At 42.0% G+C, this 25,365-nt stretch overlaps 1 protein-coding gene and 1 long non-coding RNA gene across 2 annotated transcripts in view; one reads left to right on the forward strand and one right to left on the reverse strand.

The window, feature by feature from the left end:
- Nucleotides 1-25,365, reverse strand: part of CAMK1D (calcium/calmodulin dependent protein kinase ID) — a 116,537-nt gene that overhangs the window by 53,431 nt on the left and 37,741 nt on the right. Inside the window, exon 3 of the mRNA XM_019611076.1 lies at nt 23,259-23,333. Within this exon, the coding sequence (XP_019466621.1) occupies nt 23,259-23,333 (75 nt within the window). The remainder of the gene's footprint in view (nt 1-23,258; nt 23,334-25,365) is intronic.
- On the forward strand, nt 2,934-9,010 carry LOC104913135. The gene is made up of 3 exons (XR_795152.3): nt 2,934-4,271; nt 4,429-4,494; nt 8,316-9,010. It is a non-coding gene; the product is annotated as an uncharacterized LOC104913135 (long non-coding RNA).

Below are 25,365 nucleotides of genomic sequence, written 5' to 3' on the forward strand. Positions count from 1 at the left end.
AGGAAGGAAGGAAGGAAGGAAGGAAGGAAGGAAGGAAGGAAGGAAGGAAGGAAGGAAGGAAAAAGCAGATTCTGCAGTAAGCCATTCCAGCTGGCTGAGGCATTTCCCTGTAATTTCTTCTAGGAGGGAATCAAAGTATCGGCACCCACTGGTTGAGTCCTATCTGGAAGCTGCTATGGAAAGAGAGGAGGTAGCAGTCTGGCACCACCTCTGGGGGCAGGGGTTTGAAAAGAGCTCCCTAAAGAATGAAAGTCATCACCATGGTAGCTTTGGATTTCACTGTTTGCACTTCAGCTAAGCACAGTTCTGGACGTCCAAGTCCCTCTTTGCATTTGACCCTTATCTCTCCATCCATCCACAGATTTCATACATTGTTAGGTTTGTTTGTTTGTTTTTCTTTCAGATTTTATTCCAGAATCTGAACCTCTCAAACAGAAGATCAGGAAGGGTCAGATTCCATGTTCTCACTCCATCCCACCTCCAGCACATAATGTTTTTGCTCCCTACTTAAACTCATTCATCTCTATCCAGTACAGGGAATGTGCTCTGTCCCTAGTGGTTCCCAAGGCCAGGTTGGATGGGGACCTGGGCAGCCTGACCTGGTGCTTGATCTAGTGATAGGCAATCCTGCCCTCAGCAGTGGGGTTGGAATTAGCTGATCCTTGAGGTCCCTTCCCATTCTATGCTTCTGTGCAGAGGCCACATGCAATACGGAGTTTTTTGGGGGGAGAAGAGCCAGTTTTGCTTCACTGCACTTGTGAAAGACTTCCCTCAGACAATGGAGGTGTGGTAACTACGAGTGGGGAAAGCTGGTAGCTAGACAGTACATCCTTCATTGTAGAATGGCATTCCCAGAACAAGCAACAGGAATCACACTGGTGCCTCAGCAGAATGATGCTGTACAACTTTCTGGAAGGTGGCAAAAGCTGAACCCTGGGATGTCAGGGCTTTCCTAGAGCTTAAACAGCATAATTAACCTGCCTGGGTTTCCCTAAAGGAAAATCCCACAGGTTTCTGATTTCAGCTGGAATAGGTGCCACCACTTCCAGCAACAAATGCAGAGGGGGAGCTCAGAAACACAACCTCTGATGTTCTGTAGCAAGAGGAGGACAGATAGTGGTTTACTGTACGATTCACTGCTAAGACTTTCATCCCTCATCAGTCAGCATCCCTCCTCCAGTCTTTCTACATGTTTCCAGTACTTTCATCATTTGTATTTCTCCGCGATCCCCCCAGGAGGAGCCTCAGCACCACACTAGCAAGCAGAGCTCGAGAGCTCCAAGGAGTGCTTGCAGTTTCCTTCTGTATACACAGCTGTCTCGTCAGTTAGTAACCAGGAAATATATATATACATATTTTTAAATGACTCTGAAGGAGCATATTGATCAATCTGGAAAGAGGTTCTAGGGATATTTTCTGCAGACTGAGATCCCTGGAGTTGGAGGCACCTGGCATGTCAGCAGCTATAATTTGAGCACTTGATTCTCAAATCCCTGCAGAGGAGATTATTTATTTGGATAAAGTTTCTTTCTGCTGTTTATCTACAAAGCTCCAGGGCAATGTACTCATGCCATTTCTCACCAAGCTGTGTACCACAGCATCCCCACTAACACAGCTAGGAGTACAGACAGATCCTTCCTTATCCGTGCACTCATGTTGTCCAGCCTACATAGGATGGGATGCATTGCCCCACCAGCCAAAACACACCTACACCCATACCCGGGACCACGACACCAGGCTCCCACCTCACACACAGCCTCTGTCCTCAGAACAGTCTCTGTTGGCATCTGGTCTCTGTTCTGGCACAGAAAAAGAATTACATTTTATTTCTGTGACTAAAATTTGCTGGTTGTAGCAGCAGTCACTGGAGGAATGGCTTCTCCATGCTCTGAGGCTGGTTAATTAGAAATCTATAGGTGGACATAACTTGAGAAATAATAGACCTTTTATTTTTCAAGTGTTTAATTATTAATAAATTAATGAGATGGAAACTGAATTGCAAGGAAAAATGGTACTTAATCTGAAGAAGGTTAATATAAAACCTAAAATGCATTCTCTTCCAGCTTATTAAGTTTGAGATTGATGTAATAACCTCTAGAGGGTTTTTTTTTAGTTTTCCTCTTCTTTTAAATTTATATTCACATTTGCACATAAGTAGTTTCTTTATTCAAATTAAATCTCTTAAGAACTTTCTTTTACAGCATGAGTTTTCCTATTTGAAAAGAAAACAGAACTAAAGTGTTTATAAAATGTGGCAAAACTGGAAGATAAACATTACACAGAAATTCTCAATCTTCAGAGAAGAATCAATCCGAGCCCCGTTTTCCCTCACTAAAATACAGAATGTACTCTGCAAACGTTTAGGAGTGAATTCATTATAACGCCCTTCACTGATCAAGCGTGACCATTCCCAATGCTTCTGCAGTATTGCCGGTTTCTGTTCTGATTTTCTTGGCACTAGAAGCAATTTCAAACTGCAGAAGACTGAAATATGGAAAAAGCTTCTGAATCATTTTGTCCATCTATCTTTTGACTGATTGGGAGCAGGATTGCTCCCAACTTCTCGTTGTGTTCAGCTTTGAGTGACAGATCGGTTCACACTTCATTCAGAGGGTAACTTCAACTATTAGGAAAGTGTTTCATAAAACCACAGAATCATTAAGGTTGGAAAGGACCACTAAGATCATCCAGTCACCCATCCCCACCATGCCCACTAACCACTGCCCTCAGTGCCACATCTCCACAGCTCTTGAACACCTCCAGGGATGGTGACTCCATCACCTCCATGGGCAACCTGTGCCAACAATTCACGGCTCCTTCTGAGAAGAAATGTTTCCTAATATCCAACCTGAACCTCCCTAGTGTAACTTAAACCCATTACCTTTAATGGCTTAAAAATGCTAATAAATAGTTTCCTGGCACTCATCATAAAAATTTCCTTGTCTTTCATTCTTCCCTTGCATTCATTGCATTGCTACCTTCTCTGAGACATATGTCCCAAAGTGAGTAACACCACAGAAACCTCAGATTGGACGTTCCTGAGGCAGGTGTCTTTTCCTTAGGGTCTTGTACCAAAAGAGATCCTTCTGAAATTCTTCTCTTCTTCTGTAAGCCACTGTTGGAATCACCAGTGCTACAACATAACCATGTGAGGATCTCCTCCTCCTCCTTCCGAGGGTATGTGGAAACCCCACCACTCATACCAACGTCACACACCTCTCTTTTCTACAGAAACATGGAGCTGTTTATGGACCACATGCCACTCTCTTTTAGAATCCAAAGGTATATGTTAAAATTACCATAATTGAATGTCACATTAAAGATGAACTCCAAGGTTTTCTTTGGAATCTCTTGCTGAACATAAGTTTCTGCAGACGGTATTTGCTTTTTCCTGAAAAAAAATGGATCCCTCTTTCTCCCCACTTTAGCAAGAGCCTGATTCATAGCTCACCCAGCATATGGAAATTTTGTTCACAGTGGCTTCAATGGTTTTGAGCAATATTCCACATGCACACATAAGCTTTGAACCCAAATGTCCTTCCAGACCATAGTTTATCCAATACTGGCTGCTTCCTGATGTCCCTCTCCAGAAAAAGGGAGGTTTAAAAAGAGTTGTACTTCCTGAAGCAAGTTAGCAGATCTCCAGAACTGATCTTTAAAACCTGCAGTCAGAATGAGTAATCTCAAATGGTCTGTCCCACGTTCCCAACTGCAGCCGATTACTCTCTTCTATCAGTCTGTACTCATTAGATACCATGCTTTACATATCCCTTATTAATCATCATTCGGTCAAACTAAAGTTTCAAGCTCTTTTAAACTCTTCCCTGGCATTTCTGCCAGCCTCTTAAATCATTTCTGTACTTCTTGTCATAGATAGTCTCAATATCCTAATGCTTTTTCAAACATCGTGGGTGATGCATGAAACTCCACATTCCCCTGTCAAGCCCTCAAAATAACCACTCTATACTTAGAAAAGGAAACACCTCTCTGCTTCAGCCACAGGGAAATACTGAGCTGTTTATGGGGCACATACTATCACTTTCAAAACTCACAAGAATATGCATTTCCTTCTTTTGGAGGCATTTACAGGCTCTCCTTACCAGGAAGATACCTTCACAAGACTCAATGGGATCTATTTATACACAAGAACTCTACTCTCCCATCAAATACGCATCAAATTGACGAATATTTCAAAAATTATTAGGAAAGATGTGGGGAAAGAACAGAACAACTCCTGTTTCACTCTTGGAAATCAGCTTGAAATGGATGCTGTAAGTAACATATGCAAATATCGTCTTTTGTGTGTGACAATTTCGTTTAGCCTTTAATTGCTTAACTGAATCGCTTTCAAACTGCACAGTAAAATAAATGCCTGTAGAAGTCTAAATGTACAATTAAATACCTTTTCAAACATCTTGAATTTTTCAGACAGTGAATCAAAAAATACCAGAATGATGCAGTCTTATTTTTATTCGCTTTCCTACTACTGAAATTGTAAGTAACAATGAAATACCTCATAAGAGACATCTTGAGATATTTTGGCATGCTGTTAAACTGAAATTCAATGGCTTGACATGTTATCTTGGCTAATTTGACTTTGAAGTCCTTGCTAATTCTTCTCTGGATTATTGCTTAACATAAACTTGATTTCAAAGCTCACCATGCTTAGCTCTGCATATCTGAACTAAGAACAATATAAAACACTTTAAGCAGCTCCAGGAGAACTTAGCAAAAGTGCTTTTGATCAGAACATTGTTTGTAAGTGCTGGTATGGCAACGTGAATGCTGCTGAGTCTATGATATGAGAGCACAAGAGAAAGGAGGAAGGGAAACTCACTGGATGCTGTGGTGAATATCTCACTACTCTGCACTTTTCATAGACTCATAGAATGGTTTAGGCTGGAAAGGACCTTAAAAATCATTGAGCTCCAACCTTCTGCTATGGTCAGGGTTTCCACCCTCCAGATCAGGCTGCCCAGGGCCCATCCAACCTGGCCTTGAGCACTTCTAAGGATAAAGCATCCACAGCTTTTCTGGGCAGCCTGTATCAGTGTCTCACCATCCTCTGAGTAAACTATTTTTTTTCCTAACATCTAATCCAAATCTCTGCTCTTTTAGTTTAAAGCCATTCCTCCTTATCCTGTCGTTATCAGACTGTGTAAAACATTGATTCCTCTCCTGCTTGTGAGCTCCCTTCAAGTACTGGAACACCACAGTAGGGTCACCCAGAGCCAACAATGTTGACAAATTCTTGATTTCCAGAGGTTTGAGACAGTCCAGCAACACCTACCCATCAAAGCCCACGTGATGGTGATTGCCACCCACTAGTGACAACCAACACGAAGGGTGCACACAAAGCCTGCTCACCTTGAAAATCAGACTTCATTACACAAGACCAACTATCTCCTGCTCCTGAGGAGCCTTCCAGAATGGAGCCATTATTCTCTACAACAGCAGGATGGGACCAGTGGTGCAAAAGACACAGTCCCCATAGAAGGATGGCCTTTTAATATGCAACCAGTGTGCACAGTTAACCAGGGAATACAGATTGCAAAGGAAGCTCTGAATAGTTCTCCTCATCCCTGTCCATTCTATAACATTGGGCAGTCCTTTGGCTTTTTGGTTCTTAGATTGCAGAGAAGGTCCTGCTGGTTTTCTCCTCCGTGTAAACCCTTTTTTTGATGTGAGTGTGGACTTTCCCCAGAGCCCGCCCTCATGTCTCGCCTTTCCCGCCAGCTCTGACTCAGCCAGTGTAGGACTGTGAGCAGCAATGAGAGGCAGATCCGTGACAGTTTCCTCCCAACATACACCCTCCTCTCCTCCCTCGGTGCCAAGCAGCTCTTCACACCACCAGGGAAGCACACAATGCTGCCTTAGCACTGACTCCTACCCACCAGCTGCTGCACTTAACTTGGGATCAGCTATGGCCTTTGCTGTGCTAGGGTAGCAAGTAGGCCTGCGTCTGGGATGGGAGACAACAAGACGAGCCTCAACACCCCAGTCCTGACATTGGCTGGGATGGCAAACACAGAAGTTTCCCAGAGAAGCTGTGGATGCCCCATCCCTGGAGCCTTTTGAGGCTCAGTTAGATGGGGCCCTGGGCAGCCTGACCTGATGGGTGGCAACTAGCCCATGTCAGGGGCTTGGAACTGGATGGGTTTTAATGTCCTTTCCAACCCAAGCTGTCTATAATTCTATGGTTTTATGAAGCACTGAATGCCTGAGGTCCATGGATCCCCTCTTATTGCCCTCCTGGATCACTGCAACAAAAGCTCTCTCCAGCACCTGCCAGCTTCCCAAACTGGAAGGGAATCAAACTGGTCAAACTCACATCCTACACGTCACTCTACCAAAGCACCATCATGGAGGACTAAACCATAGTTCTTCGTATCCTTTGAGACACTCTGAACCAAAAAAAGCCAAATGGTGTAATGATCAAATGTGAGAACCACCACAGCACAGTCTGATAACTAGAGGGAGCCAGGGGGCAATGCTCTGTGACATCCTTGTAGCTGAGATGCAGGCTGGTAATAAGCTGAGCAGGGGCAAGCCGGTCCTTACCTCTGGGCCCAAGAGTCAAAATGAGCCCCTTACCCTCTTTGTTTAGCAAACCAATCCAGCCTGAATGACCATGCAAAATTCTTTACTGTGTGTATCAGGTTGATTGCTGCTTATATAGGTTTTATCTAGATATGAAATCTGGCAATCCTGTTTGCCAAATTTTTGTAATCCCTTAGCTTATCACAAGCATTTCACTGTCCCATGCAATGCTAAAATTGCTTCAAATTCTTACTGCTCTGTTCAGAGGTTAAATTTAATCTGTTACCAATTGAAGGGGGCCTATCAAAGTTAGTAGAATTCTCTGGTTAACAACAGCAGCAGCTTATTGTACCCCTGGATGTGAGCACGGGCACACTTCATTTCTGCACTCCATGAGGTTCAGGAACAGAACTGAGGAAGCCCCAAGAAGATAGCTGATAGCTCCAAATCTGGGGGATGAAAAGCAGATCTGTGTTGCTCACACCCATTCACATCCCACTAGTACTGTTTCTCTTCTGCCTTGCTTCAAACCCCTCCACACAGCCCTTGAAAATCCCTTTGAGGCATCTGGTTTGTACAGTAAAAGTAGGAGGACGTTCCTTATTGAATGAGATTATCTAATGCTCCCAGCTGATTTGATGGTTGTTAATTTTCATCAGTCCGTGGCTTAATGCTGTTTTGATAAGAGGGGCAAGCCCTTGCTCAATGCAACTGAACTCAGGAGACAGATCAGGCCAGAAATCACTGAGTCTACAGGGTTTCAAAATATAATTGCAACATTTCTTGAAACAGGTAGAAAGTTCTGGATCATCATGGTCACAAAACAGCCTTACAAAACAACCATTTCCTAGTTTTTAAGGGCAAAATCTACCATTATGCACTTACAGGGTCCCTCCTCTACATCACACTGTGTGTGTGACCACTTGTGCTGCTCACTTGAGAGATACTTCCTACTACAGCAATTACTATCAGACTGAATTTACTACCAACGTTTTTCACCTATCTTTTTGACTACAGCTACATAATTCTCCAAATTGTAAGTCATTTGAGAAGGAGCAGATTTAAAGTGAAACAAAGCAAATGCAGCTAAAAATAGTCCTGAAAATACCCAAAGTTGGAATTCACAGTCCTCCAGATCAATTTCAGGCATAGTTATTAGATCTGAGGGGTCTGTAGTATCTGTCCTGTATCTATCTTGCAACTACACCAGCACATTTGACTTGCAATTACACCAAGACTTGCCCAGGGAGGAGGCAGAGTGACCGTCCCTGAAGGTGTTCAAGAAACATGCAGATGTAACACTGAGGGACATGGTTAGTGGGCACAGCGGGGATGGGCTGAAGATTGGACTAGATGATCCTAGTGGTCTTTCCTAACCTTAATGATTTCATGATTCTATGATTCTCCACATGGCTTTCATTTATTTCTACACTGTGACATGGCTATAAACAGCTTTCTTGCCAAAATCGTACCCAGGATATTACGAATCTTGACAATGTATGATTCTTTGAATCTGTGATTAATGAGAATGTGACAGTGAGTCTTTCTTCTTGGACATACACTTCTACATACATTGTTTTGACTTAATAATATGCACTGTAGAAACATGGCTATTCACTATGGCTTAGACTTTTAAAGGACTCATTGAAATGATAAGTGAAATGTTTAGAAAACTGCTGAAGAAAACAAAGCCATCAAAATCCCAGTTAATTAATATTAGCAACTTCAGGAATAAATGAATTAAGCTTTCTCTTTTTTTTTTTTCCTTTCTTTAGATAAAGATTAAGAAGAATTCAATTTAAGGCAGCTTTCAAGTTGCTAAGGATTATGTGAAAAATACAAACTATTTTCAGCTCACTGCAGAGAGTGAATCAAATGCAAGAGTCCAACCCTTCAAGAACAGCCCTTCAGATAATTAACCTACAGAAGGCGAGTTGGAATGCCGTCATGGCTGTCACCATGGCACTGCCTCTCTGCAGGAGCCAAGACAAAGACCTCCCACATGCCTGGACAAGTAATGAAGACATGGGGCTTATGAGGGAAATCTTGTATGTGTCATATATATCAGAGGGACACAAAGAACAAGCAAATCCATCACACAGTCAGAATGCAAATGCAATGGTAAACAAAATACCCAACAAAAGAACTTTGGACAAGTCTGATTATGCCTAATTTAGCTACTGATTCTTTGAGTCTAAACCAGGATATCTCTATCAAAACATTGATTATCCGTTAACTGTTTGAATTTTCAAAATAAACTCTAAAAACATCGTGAAAAGTAAAATGTTACAAGCAACTGCATCTGCTTTCCATCTGTCTGGCCCAGTACATTTTGCAAGGTGATGGCTTTGGGATTTTTTACAGGTTTACTGAGAAGACAGAACTGCACCTCAGTGTGATACTATCTACCAAGTGAGGATTCAAGATGAAGGAAAGTAGGACACCTTTTACGTTATGAATTTCTCTGAGAAACATAAATAATTTTGCATTCTTTAAAATAGACCATGACATGAGAAGTAACTACTTAGAAATAAAATATGTTTTCCAAAAGCAATGTTAACATCCACATTCTAAAGGGCACTTTTCAGACTGAAAAGAAACCATTTTATACATTCAAAGTCTAAATAGAAGAAAAAAACACTACACATTTCCTTTGCTTTGCAAATAGCAATTCAACAGGGCCAGGGCCCAGAGGCATGACAATAATTTATTGCCAAGAGGATGTCAACAGCAAACAGCAAGAAAGAAATCTTGCACTAATAGCCATGTTGGCATGGTGCACGTGTGACTGAGGGTGTCTTGAATTCAGAGTCAATTCTGGTGCTGATAATAGTTTCCCTTTCCTTTTTTCTGCTTCCCTTGTCCTGCAGTTGGGAAAGACTCCATCAGCACAAGTGAGTCTGGCTGCATAAGGGCTGTAAGATGCTTCTAAAACTATGTTCATGGCAGTGGTGAGACAGACAGGCTGAAATTTGAGTTGTGTCAGAGCCAGAAAGCTCTTAAATATTTAAAGCTCTCCAATACTTAAAGGGGGTTTACAAGAAAGATGGGAAGATACTCTTTAATAAGGTGCACCCTGATACGACAAAGGGTAATCGCTCTGAATTAAAGGAGAGCAGATTTAGATTAGTTACAACAAAGAAATTCATCACTTAGAGAGTGGTGAGGCACTGGCACAGGTTGCCCAGAGAAGCTGTGGATGCCCCATCCCTGTAGGTATTAAAGGTCAGATCGACTGGGGCCCCAGGCAAACTAGTCTAGTGGAAGGTGTCCCTGTCCATCTGGAACCAGATGATTTTTAAGGTCCTATCCAACCCAAACTATTCTGTGATTCTATGGTTACAAAGGACTATGTCCTGAAGAAGCCCCTGCAGCAGTGATTTGTGCTGCAGGGTAATGAACAGTCACTGCCAGATCAACAAAGTTCCACAGATGAACTGGTGTGTGTTCTCGAATCTGGAAAGCCAGACCAGGAGAAATCATCTGAACACTTTGCTTCTCTCTTTAATGGCTTTTCGTGACATTTATTCCTTTTTTTTTTCTCAGAATGATTATCCCGAGAAACCCTTTGAAATCAAACTAAGCTTCCCTTTAAGCAGTTTCACTGTGCCAAAAGTTGTGTTTTCAGCCACTTGGCACTTGCACACAAGATTTGTTGGAGGCACTTGCATACCAAAACTGATATTATTATCTCAAGACATTGTAGAGTTTAATATATTTACATTGACAGCCCTCCTACATAGCAGAAAGGGCTGCTATTCTCACTTCTCAGATGGGAGCAGAGGCATAGAAGTGATGCTCCCCTTTGCCCAGCCATACTTCTGAGAGCACCTGGGCAGATGTAATAAAAAAGGTTACTGTTATCCAGCTCTGCATTCATATCTTTTCTCCAGAGTGGGATGAAGATGGTCAACAACAACCTCTCACCAGGTAACCTGCCCCGTAGGGTCAGTGGGTCTGAAGGCATGTATCAAGTCTAAGGCTCTTATGCCCCCAAGGATCTTTTCCTGTAGATCTCTTTCGGTACTTTTATTTATGAGTGCAATAAGCATTTCAGATGTAGGGTCAAAGACTAGTTATCTTGTTATTGTAACCCTTCCTGGGGCATCCATCACTTTGAGCCAGCTCACTGTACCATGTCCTTGTTCCTTCATCCTCTCATTTGCGATAACCACTTCCACCCACCCGCAATATAAAGAAATGGATATTCAAATTCTGGATACTGCTGTTCAGTCTTTAACCAGCCTGGATTTAAATTGCTTTTTTATAGCTCTCCCTTACTGAAGCTTTTAATGATGCCTCTCTTTGTTACCCTCCATCACCGATGTGATGTATTTGGCTGCATCCACTTCTGCACATAGTGGGTGACTTCCTGGCTTTATTTAAGCAGATTTTTTTAATGTTGGGATGTTATAGTGCTGCTGTTTTAGATTTCCACATAGCTACACCATAAGGACAAATAAATCTGTGAAATCATGCTGGTCATCACTGGTCATACTTCTACACCTACTCACTGTAGGCAGCCTGGGTTATGATCTATATAGGTTATACAGATCTTGTATTTGATACCTATGGGGGAAAAAATGGAGTTGATCAAGGCATTACTGAACATGTTTTTCAAAATAATCACAGATGCCAGCAAAGAAGCCCGTTTTATTCAGCCCCACAAGTCCCCTCTGGTGGAAAAGGCCAGAGACCAGTTTGCACACCCTTATTTCTTGTAACAACTTACTATAGTAAGAGTAGCACTGACTTGAGAGGAAAAAATAAATCTTACCCAGAATTAATTACAAAAGTATTCCCTTTCTATGGGCAAGGCAAAATGGCATGAGACCACAACATGAATCAATGACAGAGTAAGACAAGAGCCTGGAATTTCAGACCTGTGTGCTCTAACCACAAAAACATGCTCACAAGACTCTGGAGACAAGCAGCCTCTGGTTCTTGTTGTACGTTGTGGGTAAACAGCTAGAATATTTTTCCAGAGATAAAAGAGACCTGTCTATTACCCACTCTGCACTGCACTGCTACATCTTTTAGTTCATAGAGGAACACTGCAATCCCTCTAGCAGAACACCCTCAGCCTTTCCAGAGTATCACAAGCAGTTTACCACTGTGTCTCTTTCTACTTCTTGTACCACATGGTCCAGCATCTTCTTTTTCTTCCTCCTCTCTCAAGCCACGAGTTGCCTCCTCTGCTCCTGCCCTGTGTTGAAATTCAGAGCCGACAGTGGATGGGTATTACAGTGGTCCTTAAAGATGTTAGTAGGAACCTACTAATGACTGTCTTGATCACATTTAACAGCACTCTATAGAAAAGGATACTTAGGGCAGATCTAGACCTTGAACTAAACCCACAGTGTCTACGCTAGTTATCTTATTTCACTTTATTTTTTTAAATATTATTTTTCTTTATTTTTCTCCTCTCCTTTCTTTTTTGTCTGTTCTGTTGCATAAATTGTCTTTTTGCATTAAATGTTTGAACATACACACAACCATGTAAAGCTCCAGGACAAAAAGACTGAAAGATAAAATAGTTTTCCCCAGGAAATTAGCCTTTTCAAATATATTTCACTTCATCTGGCACAGTCTGAAGGATTACCTAATCTCCAGCGACAGAAATCTCACCTACATTTCCCTCGCCACCCTTCAAAACAAGACAAGACAGCACCAAGGTGAAGCATACCCTTTACACAGCACATCCAGCTGTGAAACTGTCTGGAAAGAGCACATTTAAAAGCTTCTGGCAGAGAGTTTCTAGCCCTCACAGGTAAAATGTCAGCAGCACTTCCTGTGGATAGCACTTCCCCGTGCTTGCACAGTGAGTCAAAGAGATACTGGGCTGATATGAGACAAATATTGCTGCAGATAACAATGGTGGAAGATCAGAATGAGGTCATTTTCCTCTCCTCTGTTCTTGCTATCCCTAAGTCATGTTTGCATTTCTCCTGGTTGGAGGCACTGGGAAGCATCCAGCAATGGGGTGACCACAACCCATAGGACTGAGTGCCAGTCCCAACATGACAAGGAGCTTCACCGTGACAGCAGGACTGGTGCTTGGCTCTGTGTTTTCCTAAATAAAAATCCCCTTTTTCTGAAGATACAGGAGTCTCACAGCAGAATTTTAACGGCTGAAAACCTAAGGTAGAAATGAATATTTGGATCACTTTTATTTTGTTAACTGACATTTAAAGTAAGAACTTAAACCACAGCTCTTAGTAATGCTCTTTGTGTGCTTAATCACGGAATCGTACAATGACTTACATTGGAAGAGACCTTAAAGGTCATTGAGTTTTAATCTCTCTGCTGTGGGCTGGTTGCCACCTATTAGATCAGGATGCTCAGAGCCCAATCCAACACCCCCAGGAATGGAGCCTCCACAACTTCTGTGGGCAACCTGTGCCATTGTCTCACTCCATAAGTAGGTCTTAACATTTCAACTCTCTTTCAGTCATGGGTTTCTGACATCTTATTCATTACAACACATTTTTGGAAGAGTTATGTTCTTTCCATGGACATTTAAGGGCTGCACTAACCCTAATCCAGGGATGGCAGCACTCCTTGGAGTATTATCAATTGGGGATTAAAAAAATAGAACCAGAGAGTTTTATTTGCTTCTAACTAAGGACAATGAAATAGAATAAACACCCATGTCCTCCAATGCATTTTCAGCAATCCAGTACAGAAATTCTTTAACAGCTAGGCCAGGGTCACTCAGATCTAGAAGAAGACTTTGTCTAAGAGAACAAGGAAAAAGAAGACAAAAAGATCTGGGTCTCTGAACAGAGTTTTCCTCCAGCTAAACAGAAAAAGAGCCTTTACCAAGGCTAAGACATAACCATGTGGCATGAATCAGAACAAAATGAGCAGATGTTCAATAAATGCATCACAGTAAGGCTTCATAGGCTGTAGTATTTTCTTTTTCTATAAAATATTTTGAAAAGTAAAAGTTTGGCTACAGCAGACTTAACCACTGCTTCAGGGGAAAAAAATTACAGATTTGGTTTTTCCACTGAGTAATTTTCCACTGGGGAATGCTGAAAGCAGAAAACTATGGCAAGAGCTTCTACAGTTCTTTGAAAACAATTTCTGCAAGAGGTAACCACAGCGGTACAAAGAAAGTCAAAACAGGATTTTAGTTAGGAACCAGTATTTCCATTAAAAATTCTGCATTTTTACATAATCTTGTTTACAGTCCTGGCCCCATCCTGGCCACAGAAAACTGTATGAGTCATAGAATCATAGAATTGTATGAGTTGGAATGGACCCCTGAAAGCCATCTAGTCCAACTCCCCTGCAATGAACAGGGACACCCACAGCTAGATCAGATGCTCAGATCCCCATCCAGCCTGACCTTGAGTGTCTCCAGGGATGGGGCATCCACCACTACTCTGGGCAACTACATAATCATAAACAAATTTTTTCTTATATCCAATTTAAATTCCCCATCTTTTAGTTTGAAACCATTTCTCCTTGTCTGATCTCCCTGGCCTTGAAAAGATGTGCTACACAGAGTTCTGGGGGCAGGTTCCAAATAAAGTATAAAACAAGAGATTTTCTCTTTCCAGTGTGAATATAGAATACTTCTGTATGTGACAAAAATGCTCCATCACTAACTTGTCTCTTGATAAGTCAAGAGAAATAGAACTGCAAAACAGCACAACTCTGAATCACTTACAGGCCTTGGAACAGAATAACCTACCTGACAATATTATTGTGAAGAGAATCTGAAGATGGGATATGAACGTGCTTGTAAAATTAGGCATTTTGGGGGGCCACAAATCTATTAGATGTCTTTTGCTGCACACTGACATTCCTCCAGAAGATAACACAGGAAAAAACAACTTTTAATAACAGTATCACCATGAAAAAGAACAGACTTGTGAGCATTGATTTTCATTTTGCATCTTGATCCTGTACATTATTTCCCTTCAAAGCTTTCCACACTGTTATGAAAGCCCTTTTCAGTTTAAAGGCGCGCAACCATTCAGTCAGAATGCCTCCATGTGGTGTCAAAAAGGGATCCTAACATCTCATAATGAATACTCATGCTGGGGTATATATGGATTTAACATTTATTATCTACCTTGCTCCAAAGCCCTTTTCTCCCAAAGCCAGCTATTTAACAGATTTTAGTGCATGCAGTAAGTGCACCACAGTGTAAATTACCAGGTACTGAGAGATGCAGAACGAAATGTGCAAGAGCAATTCAGTAACTACGCAAACATCAAGCAAACAGCAATGTAACACGTGGGCAAGGCATGAAAGGAAAGGAATCTAAATTGCCACCTGCCTGCCCCACTGAAAGAAAGAAAAGAAAGGCCCCACTGCTGCTCTCAGGGAAGCAGTAGTATTGCACAGGATTGCTGGTAGATATATATTACTGCTCCATGAACCACCTACACCAGCTCAAGCTATACAATAGGGGCACAGGCAATCAAGAAGGGAGCTGCTGGGGATGTGCTTATGGAAGAGACTTGGATTGATGCTGCCAACAGTTTACTATTGTTGTAAAAAATCAATCAACTTGCATATTTTGCCTTAAAGATTTGGTGCCAGCCCTTGCTGGAGACTGGACATAACCCCAGACAAGTTTTCTGCTGCATGCAGGGCTCATTCCCCTCTTTCAGCAATGTGTTTGCAGCAAGGAGGAGGAATGGCCCAGAATGAGTACCCTCAGAGAGGACTCCTTCACTGTATTCACCAAAAAACAGTCACGTATGTCTGTCTGATTTATGAGTCCTCCAAGTCTTCCTGCAACTCTTAGGAATAATGGTTTAGAACAAGGTTTATGGGGAAGTTTGGACAAACCTACTCTTTATTGACAATAGCAGCTTCACAACAATAGATCAATTAAAAAAAAAAAAGAAGACATTTTCTTTGGAACCATTCACATTTCTATAAAAGCAAACTACATTATAAAGGTGTCTATTCAAGGAAATATTTCTCCATTATCTCTCCATTCTCAAGGCTGCAGAGTACTCCCCATAAAAAGTAGCATAGTGCTTTGATTCAAAATAAAAAAATCATTGTCACGTTGCTAATGTGTCAGAGTCCATAGTGGGATCCTTCAGACTAAGCTAACAATAATGACTGCAAACTTAGGAGCAAGGACATTGGCATTCATCTACACCTCTTGAAGGTAACTGCGTGTAAATAGCTTTGGAAATCATCATGAGAAATCCTTGTAGTCCCAAAACAAAGAAGATTCTCACATTTTCGTCTCTCCGTAGAAAGGCTCCGTGGATGTGCAGGGATTGCAAAAAGTCCTGCTCCTAGCCAGGCTGAAGTCCTTAGACATAAAACAGTGCAAGGAAGGAATACAGCTGCTGTTCAATGCCATTCCAGAGTTGCTATACTTGGAGAGGACGGAAGGAAAAAGCTAAAAAGTCCTGCTAGGACCACAAAAAAAAGCAGAAGAAAAATCTAAGTTAAAGGCAGATAGGACCATACAGTGAGTGCATACTGTGCTTTTGGGATCATACGCAGTCCAGACAATTGCAGGGCTCTAGAAGTTATGTTGGAGATGACTGTCCGGTCTGTCAGTCCGTTACCAACAAATCTGCTCATTTCCTGACCTCTGCCCAATATCAATCTTCGCTCTCAGCCATTGGAAAAGGAAAGATACTCCTTCATGTCCAAAATTATAATTCAACTGATGTAATAATCTCCAAATAAAAAGATGTGCAATTGATGCTGGATTAATAGTTGCCACCCAGATCCCAGAAGCATGATGCTAGGGGTCAGCAGCTTGTGAAGCTGCTGTGCGAAAGTACTGAAGTACACTGTGAGTAATTCCTTTTGCTTTTCAATGGAGCGATCTGTGTTGTTCAGTCAACACACCTTTGAAGATTTCAGTGAGGACAGAAATCTTTTAAATACACCTTTTTGGAGCTGTGCTGATAGACCATGTCGTGACTGTACCAAGTCTTAGAAATGGGCTGAAAATGAAACCTGTGTTGTACACGAACTCACAAAATCATGCAACCATACAATCATTGAACAGCTTGTATTGGAAGGTACCTTAAAGACCATCCAGTTTGAACCCTCTGCCATGTGTTGGTTGCCCCCCACCAGCTCAGGCTGCCCAGGGCCCATCCAACCTGGCCTTGAGCACCTCCAGAGATGGGGCACCCACAGCTTCTCTGGCAGCTGTGCCAGTGCCTCAGAACACTCTGAGTAAACAATTTCCACCTACTATGTAATCTAAATCTCCCCTTTAAAACCGTTCCCAAACACTGCAAGCCTGTACATGCCCAAATAGTGAGTGTGATTTCAAAATGTGAAATCCCAGCTCTGCAGTTTGGCACACACCTACAATTTGCCCACATCAAAGGCTGTGATTAGCCCAGGATTCATTTTTCTGAGCACTTCTCCCAGAATTGTGCTTCATGCACCCAATCGTGTTATACACACTTAACCCTGTTGCTGCTGTCCCATTTCATTTTAAACTTTGCCCAGCTGGATCCATCCCTGGAGAGCTGCTCCTTATATTGCACTCTATCCCCTGTTCACAAAGCTCTTGTCCATAAAGATGCCAAAAGGATTTTTTCAATCACAGGACATAGCTAGTCCCATTTCTTGATCCAGTGCAGACTCCTGAAGGCTGTTGTGCCCACATCAGTAACGTGACCCCACAAGCAATGACAAAATGAAGTTTTGCCCAACTAGAGCCCCTAAATCTCTGCTTAGCTGTGTCAAAACCCAAGCAAACCTCCCTTGGCACTCACAGTCTCCCTCCCGGCATGCTCAGATGTGCAACAGCCTTCTTCATGATGTAGTTCATAGGCAACATTTGCTCAAAGATATATATTAAAAAAGTAATACTTGTGAATATTTACTTGATCAGAAACTGAGAGCAAGGGTTAGCAAGTGTTCTAATCAGTGAAACCTATAAGCCAACTGCCACGTAAATGTACCATCTCACTCTCATCCAGCATGATGCGGTATCAGCAGCACGTGTTCAATCCTCTCGACATAGATCGAGTGTATTTTCAATGTGTGTCAGGCACTAATTTGCCTCATATGAGTCAGGACTTTAGGATATAGAGAGCAGAGTTTATGGGTGCACAGCTGATCTCCCATACTGTACCACAAACCAACCAAAGCCCTTGGCAGTGGTCATCAACTCCAGGGTTCTCCTTTGCTAGAATTGTTTTTCCTGTTCCCCTTACTACCATTACTGATAATGATAACATACCACGCAAGGAAAACAGTGATGTGAAGGGCTTCTCTTAGCTGCTTGGACAAGAATTTTCTACAGCTAAAGAACCCAAATGGCTTTTCTAGATCATATAAATCCATTGTGACTGAAGGGATATTTCATTCTGCCTTACATATAATGTTTTACAGGCAAAAAAACAAGTACAGAAATAAATCCCATCTAAGGAATGCAATGCAGCAGATCTATGTTTTGCTTTAATTAGCATCCCAATATGATAGTGGCTTTGGCACGTGGATTGCTCTTTTGTAACACTGTGTGTCCTTGCTAGACTCCTTAAGGAACCTGGCAAACAAGGCACTTCCCTCAATTGTCTCTTGTTTTTCTTGGAAGCTGAATATTTTCGTTGTAAAGCCTGTCCATGCTCCACTGCTCTTGGAGTGTGCGTAAGCACTGAGATTACAAACAAAACAAAACAAAACAAAAAACAAACACAAAAAAAACACAAAAGGAATTCAGCATTTAATTCCAGCTTCGCACTCCACTCGCTTATTTGCAAAGCATACAGGTGAGAGGCAAAATCACAGGTGGTGTGGGTTCCGGTATCAATAAAAACTTATGTAGATTTTTCTGCAGGTAGGTGCATGCCTGTCCAAGCTGACTCCCAGGTCCTCACAGGGTTACAACATGCTTATGTGTGGTAGGGGAGAGTTGATCAACAGCAGAAATGATGCACTGAAACTCTGAGCCTGCAAAATACTCTGGTGCGTGACTTACACCAGGAAGGAAGGATCTCTGTCATCCTGGCTTGTCTGTACTGGAAATCATTTGAATTATCATTTGAATTATTGGCAGACTTGAGATGCCAAGCTGGAAAACCTTAAAGTTAGGTTATTAGGTTCAGTTTGGGCTGTTTGGGGCGTTTCAGGAGAAGCATTCTAGAGTCTGCTGCAGGGTCTGCTCTCCATAAAAGTTGTTCTAAGCAGGGACATCATGGCCTCAAAAAGACCTCATCTGGGGGAAATGCTCTGGCTCCCTTGACCCATCAGAAACACAGGCTGACACGATCTAGGTTAAACAGCCCTTCTATGGAGAACTACTATCATGTATCACAGCCAAAAGAGGCCACCGGTTAGGCTTTCAGTCACTGGATCCTGAAGAGAAAGTTCTCAACTGGCCCATATTCCTGCCTCCCTTTCTTCTCAGCTCCAAGGCTTAGTTCTGCTAGAAACACTTGTGTCCTTCTGAAACACCTCAAAAGTTAGTTCCAGCACTGCAGAGCTTCGTGGGAACATGCCCTGAGCACCTGGCATCAATAGAAATTTCTCTGGATTTGGTCAAGGTGGGTTTTAGTTTTAATCATTACTTAGCCATGTGCCTTCCAGGGCCTGCTGGTGTCACCTTTAGAGTCTCATTACCTTCATTAGGAATTAGAGAAATAAGACTTCCAGCCTCAGTTTAAATAGCAACCTGAAAGACGTAATTTTATTAGGAAATGCTCCATATCCATAAGGCTGTTCAGCAGTGGCATGGATTCCTTGGGGAACATGCATCTGGAGACCTGTAAGAACAGGCTGGATGAATTTCATAAGCTTTGGAGGTGCCTGTTAGACCTATTTCCAGCCTGTTTTCCATAGAAAGTGAGGCACATGTGGTCACTGTCTGTCCATCCCAGTCTGTCATCCCCTAGAAACTTCTGACCCACTGGGTATACTGAGAATTATAGAATACCCTGAGTTGGAGGGGAACCATAAGGATACTGACTTTTGTCAGAAGATTTGAGATACCAAAAACATGCAGTTCTTACATGGATGAATAGGGGAGAATACGGAAATGAACACTGTCATTGACTTTTAACGTGGCCCCATATTCTTGTGGAGAGTCAACGGTGGCAGCAGTGAGAAACAGATCTCCACAGAGGTGCAGAGGACTCGTGCACGGCCTGTGGCTAAAGGAGGGTGCATGCAGGTCTATGGGAGATCAAACTTTGCTGCTTTGTGGTCTGGTGTAGACAAACTATGGAGATGAAGTCAGTGATGAGCTTTGGGGATCTGCTCTGACCTGCACAGGCAGCGCCTTCTGAAATGCTGTATCCAAGCAGTCCCATAACACTTAGATGGAAAATACGTGTTTATGTAAATCCATTTTTACGCATGACTTTCTGGCACACAGAGAATGAATCATCAATATCCAAAGAGGCCGTTTATGCCAGTGAAATATTAGTATCTGACAGTACAAACTACAACAGGATAGTTCCCTGCACTGGCAAGATAAGGTGAGGCAGATGGCTTAGATAGTGTAATTCTTACCATGCAGCCCCAATAGCAATCTATAATTGCTCATTAGTGATATTTACTATCATTCATACTATCATTCCAAGATACACTTCAATAAAACTTTCCTTTATGAAATTATTTTCCCCTGTCTTCTCTGGGGAAATCTCACCCAAAAAGAATGAAACTTCTTCAAGTATTTTGGTGTTTGTCTTCATTCTTGGCTTGGAATATCCTGTACTTTGGGAAAATAAATGAAGAAATAATGGGCCAGCCATTTCTAAGGAAGGAGTAATGCTTTGAGACTGCACATGAAACTCTGAGCTGTCAGATTCAGATATCTCCAACTCTGAACTACCTTGCATTAACAGGGCTGTGACAAAACCGTTTTATGATGGCTCACATATACTGTATGTAAAAATAAGAGGCTGAAACCAAAGCTGGAGATGAGATTTCCACAAGAACATACCAGGAAACACACAGGACATTCACTGACATCTACATAACCCTGGGAAATGCTCCCAGAGGGACTTGCAAGAATAAATTAAGTGTCAAGTAGACACAGCCAGCCATCTCCTCACCTCCTTTTCTACAAGCTCCAGTACAGATGCTGCCACGTGTGCCTGCTCATGTCTTTGACAGAATAAATGAGGTACAATATCTATCCTTCACGATAACCAGTTAACAAGCATAGCTTTCAATAGCAGATGTACCAAAGGGTGAACACATAGGGGTATGAACAGGGGTATGGAGTGATTCCAAAAGCTTTCTCCCACAGTGAGCTATGGGATGCTCAGGGGCTGTGATGTGGATTTTCCACAAAACTGCAAGGAGTGCTTTGAAGGCTGGCGATGAAAACGCTGCCCATGCAACAAAAAATCTCTCGCGGCAATCATGAGTAAGTGCTCACTTAGAAAGCAATGAGTCAGGAGAAGGGCGTATGGATGTGTGATCTGCCGTGCCCACATTGCTGCTCTTTGAGTGGTCCTACTATTACCCTCTTTTCTATTTATCTAAATGTGGCTTTTGGGAACCCTCTCGATCACCATCACTTCTAAATTCATACTAAACTCAAATTTTAAATGCATAAAACCATTGTCTTGTTTAGGAGAATTATACAAGAATCTGAAGCTAAACCACATAAGGAATCTAATAATATTAAACAGAGAAGAGATGTAAACAAATAGATATCTCATGCCATGCAATGCTTCAGAGCTACCATATCAATAAGTTTGTGTTACCCTGGAAAGATTATTCCTGCATGCATTCTCCCAGACAGAAACCAAGAAAGAAAGCATGCAGAATTGATTTTAAGTCTTCTAAACTTTGTGGAGATGCAGCCTTGAATCCCAACTCTTGAGAATTCAGAATAAAAAGGCAGCACAGATGCAATGTGCAAAGTGATGAGGATATTCATGCTGTCCTCTTCACTTCGTCATAGCACAACCCTTTTGCAAAAGAGCAGATTATTCCCAGAAGACACCCTGTGCAGATTTCAGTACAGCAGGACCTTATTTTGATTTGCAGCAGAGAAGAGAGCTGACAACCACAGCTTGGCAAAACATGAACAATCTTTAATAAAATAACCTAATGTGTTTTACTCCATTGGTGAGGCTGACTGAGTGCAGGACACGCACGAGTTTTGTCACATAGGCTTTCTGCATGAGTGGGAGTTTGCACTGCTGTTTCTAGATCACACTCAAGTATGTGTCCAAATTCAAATAAAATGATCCCATAGTTTTGAAGGATTCCTCATCCTGGCTGAGAAGGGCTCAGACCCACAGCCCTGAGCATTCTGCCTTCAGCCAGACATCCCACCACTGTGGGCTTTGGTCCATTTACAATCTCCTCTCCTCTCCTCTCCTCTCCTCTCCTCTCCTCTCCTCTCCTCTCCTCTCTTCTCCTCTTCTCTCTTCTCCTCTCCCCTCTTCTCCTCTCCCCTCTTCTTCTCCCCATTCCATTCCATTCCATTCCATTCCACAATAGGTTGACAGTTGGATCACTAAGATGATCTTGGTGGTATTTTTCAATGCTAATGATTTTATGATTCTGTCTGTACTAACATATTCAGTCTCACCTATGATTATAGCCCTACATTTTAAATAAGCCAATGATATGGACACAAGAAACCTGGAAAAGTGAGGGTTACCTCACAATAAGCTAGGTAGCAATAAACAGGAGTAATACTGATTTTTCTTCTCTACAGAGATTAAACAAAAATAAGGATTTGTAAATCAATTGGTAATGAAACTGGTACTTCCCACAGTCCAGATGGTATGTTGAAATTTGTATGATGCTGAGGTGCTTGTGAAACCATTTTACAGCATTTTGGGCAGAAATGTAGGACTACAAACACAAACTAAAAATGTACAAAGCACTATTCTTCCCACACAACCAGCAGGACAGCTACTAATGACATCTGCTTCCCTGGATACTACCAATAGACCAGGGCCCAGCATGGTCTCCAGTGGTTTCCTGTCAGATATTTTCACTGATATTTCCTGTCAGATCTACCTCTGTTAGATGCTCCAAGCTCCCCGATGAAACATCTGTCTCTTCACAGCACCACTTTGTCCCTCTGCCACATCTGTCTGCACTGCTCATGTTTCAGGTAATCTCATAGAGACCAGAGACGATAAGTAATTTTAACTTCATGTCATGGTTTTTTTAATTGATTTCAGAAAGGAAAGAGGGAAAAAAGAAAAAAAGAAAGAAAGAAAAACAAAGCACTATGATCATCACTTCCTCCTTGTCAAGTGGATGTGGCTAGAGGGCCAGGTCAGCCACAACACATCACATATCTGATGGGATTCTGATCTTCTTAAGCTCAGAGCAGGGAGGAAAAAGGAAGAAGAGTGGTTCTGGTGGGAGACACATGTGAAGGAACAGTGCAGTGAGATGGTCCTGTTTCTGAGACAAGCAAGATGCTTTCTTGCAAATCCACCACCGATCCACTCCCTCTCACTGCAGACCAGGTCTGTTGCATCATGGAGAACTACGTGGATGGCAATTCCATGTATTCAGAGTCATTTCTAGTCCCCTTAACATGAAATCCCCTGATAACTTTGGTTTGATTTTAGAAGACCATTCACAAAAGACTTCAGCTCCCAAATTCACAACAATCCAGCCCACCACAGCTGAAGGTTCATTTTAACCATCAGCCAAGTATTTTGGACGCAAGACAAATACCTCTCAGTTATTCCATCTTTTGAATTAGAAATCAAGATTAGAACAAGAAGAGTTGGCAATTTTGACACAGAAATTTAGTTAGCTTCAGTACTTACAATTGCATGACCAAGTATAAATGGTTCGGGCTCTCATAGATGTCTTCCAGAGCAACTATATTCTCGTGCTTGATCCTGGAAAAACATACGAGAAATAAAAGATGAAGTAGTCTTTTTTTAGAAAGTGGCTGTAAAAAAGAAAGTTATTTTTAATTAGACACTAATTGTCAGTGCTTCTATTCATCACGACAAAATACGATCTTGACTGAAGTAAATAGTCACAAACACTTTACTGCCCAGAAAATGCTCAGTGGTTAAGTACTTGGGGCAGTAGAAGCTTGGAGTCTCTGGGTCCATATGATGGACCCATTCATATAATGGAGGTGGTTGCCTGGAGGTTGAAGTCTCGCAACAGCAGTAAACTGGGTGCACGGGAATGGAGGCAGAGTGGGTTGGAGGGATTTATCCCCATGCAGACAGAAGCTGGAGCACACATAGGACACACATACAACAGCCCCATGTCCCTATCCACCAAATTTTCACACTCCAATGTCACACCAGGTCTGGATGCCCTAATTTCTCTGCAGTGTTACTAAGTGCTGCATGCTTTCCATCCAAATGCTCCCACTGTATTCATGAATTCTCTACGCCCTCATGATACGGACTAATAAATCCTTGAAATCATCACTAGCAAGAACTGCCTCAGTCTCCATAGTGCTGCTTTCTTCTCACTCTGAACACAGTTACATAAACACAGAGTTTCTGAAAAGTGACTGCATTTGGTGATCTGCCATGTGGATTTTCTATGTCTTCTAAGGGGTGAGCCTGCTCTCACACTTCTCCTCCCCAGGGATGGGAACAGGCAGATTGTGCAATGACATAAACCTCACTTCGAAAGGAAACCAGATTTCATACAGCACAGCAGGTGGCTGGAGGGCATGGATCATTCCCACCAAGCCTCCAGGACCTCTGGTTTGTCAAAATGCTGTCTTTAAAGAGAAAAATCATCTCTATAAACACACATCTAATTAACTACTTAGAGCAATGCCTCTCTGGGTTTGCTACTTAAAAAACAATTTCCAAAAGATACATTTAACTTGTGCAAACTCTAAAGAGACAACAGTACAACCCCAGGGGCAGAATATTAATTACACCAATTACAGACAATTGTTTTAAGAGCAAGAGGAAGCTGGGAAATGCCGTGCACAGACTGCTCATTGAACAACATACAGACACATTCAGAAAGTAAAAATGTATTATCAGCACATGCAGAGCTCTCTACAAATCTCAAGGTTCGAGCAGATTAATTAGGATGCTTAATTATTTGTCAAGACCTCATCCTCAGCATTCCCAAGTGTCCCAATGGCTATGTGACGATGACGAGAGCAGAAGGTCCCATGCACATGGCAGGGTCATTCCCCTAGGAAAAGAAACTAATCCAATTTCCTCTGAGTTCACTAGATAAATTATGACTGACCTGAATTTACACCCATAATCAGCCATCAAAAGGTGCATTCATATAAGGACCTTCATGCAGAGGAAATTTTACATCAACAATAAGTGAGCCCAGATGCAATGCCCTATGGGGGGTCAGAGCAACGGATACGTGAGTGGGCTCTTCACTCAAAGGTACTCTAGAATTTCAATAGCATTTCAAGCAAATAGTCACTTTTAATGGAAATTATTCATCGTGTACGTCCATTCTACTTTATGCACATGCACATTCGTGCAACTGGTACCATCATAATCAAGGAAGTAGCAATAACACAAATAATGATACAGGTTTAAAGCTTGCAACGTAGTCTACGTTGCATTTTTCACTGCGTGCAAATTAATACTTTGCATTTTTATTTTTTAGATTTTGAGAATGTCATTTTAATTTTATTCATATGCTGATCTTTGAACATGAACACTAGGAATTTCTCAGTGAAAGACAGAGGAAATAAAAAGAAAGTGGATGAAGGAGCGAGAAAGGGGATGTGAAATCCAACAGGGAAAGAAGGCAGAAGATGCTGAATCAATTCATAGGGATGAAGGTATTTGGAAGAAGGTGTCCTGGGAAGTGACACCTGCAAACCACTGCTACCCAGGTGCTGGTGCATTGGAGCAGTTGGCTGTGATAGGAGAAGACATTCTCTGATTCTATGATTTACTTCTGCTCTGGCTC

This window comes from Meleagris gallopavo, chromosome 1, assembly GCF_000146605.3.
Source record: "Meleagris gallopavo isolate NT-WF06-2002-E0010 breed Aviagen turkey brand Nicholas breeding stock chromosome 1, Turkey_5.1, whole genome shotgun sequence".
NCBI classification, from domain to species: Eukaryota; Metazoa; Chordata; class Aves; order Galliformes; family Phasianidae; genus Meleagris; species Meleagris gallopavo.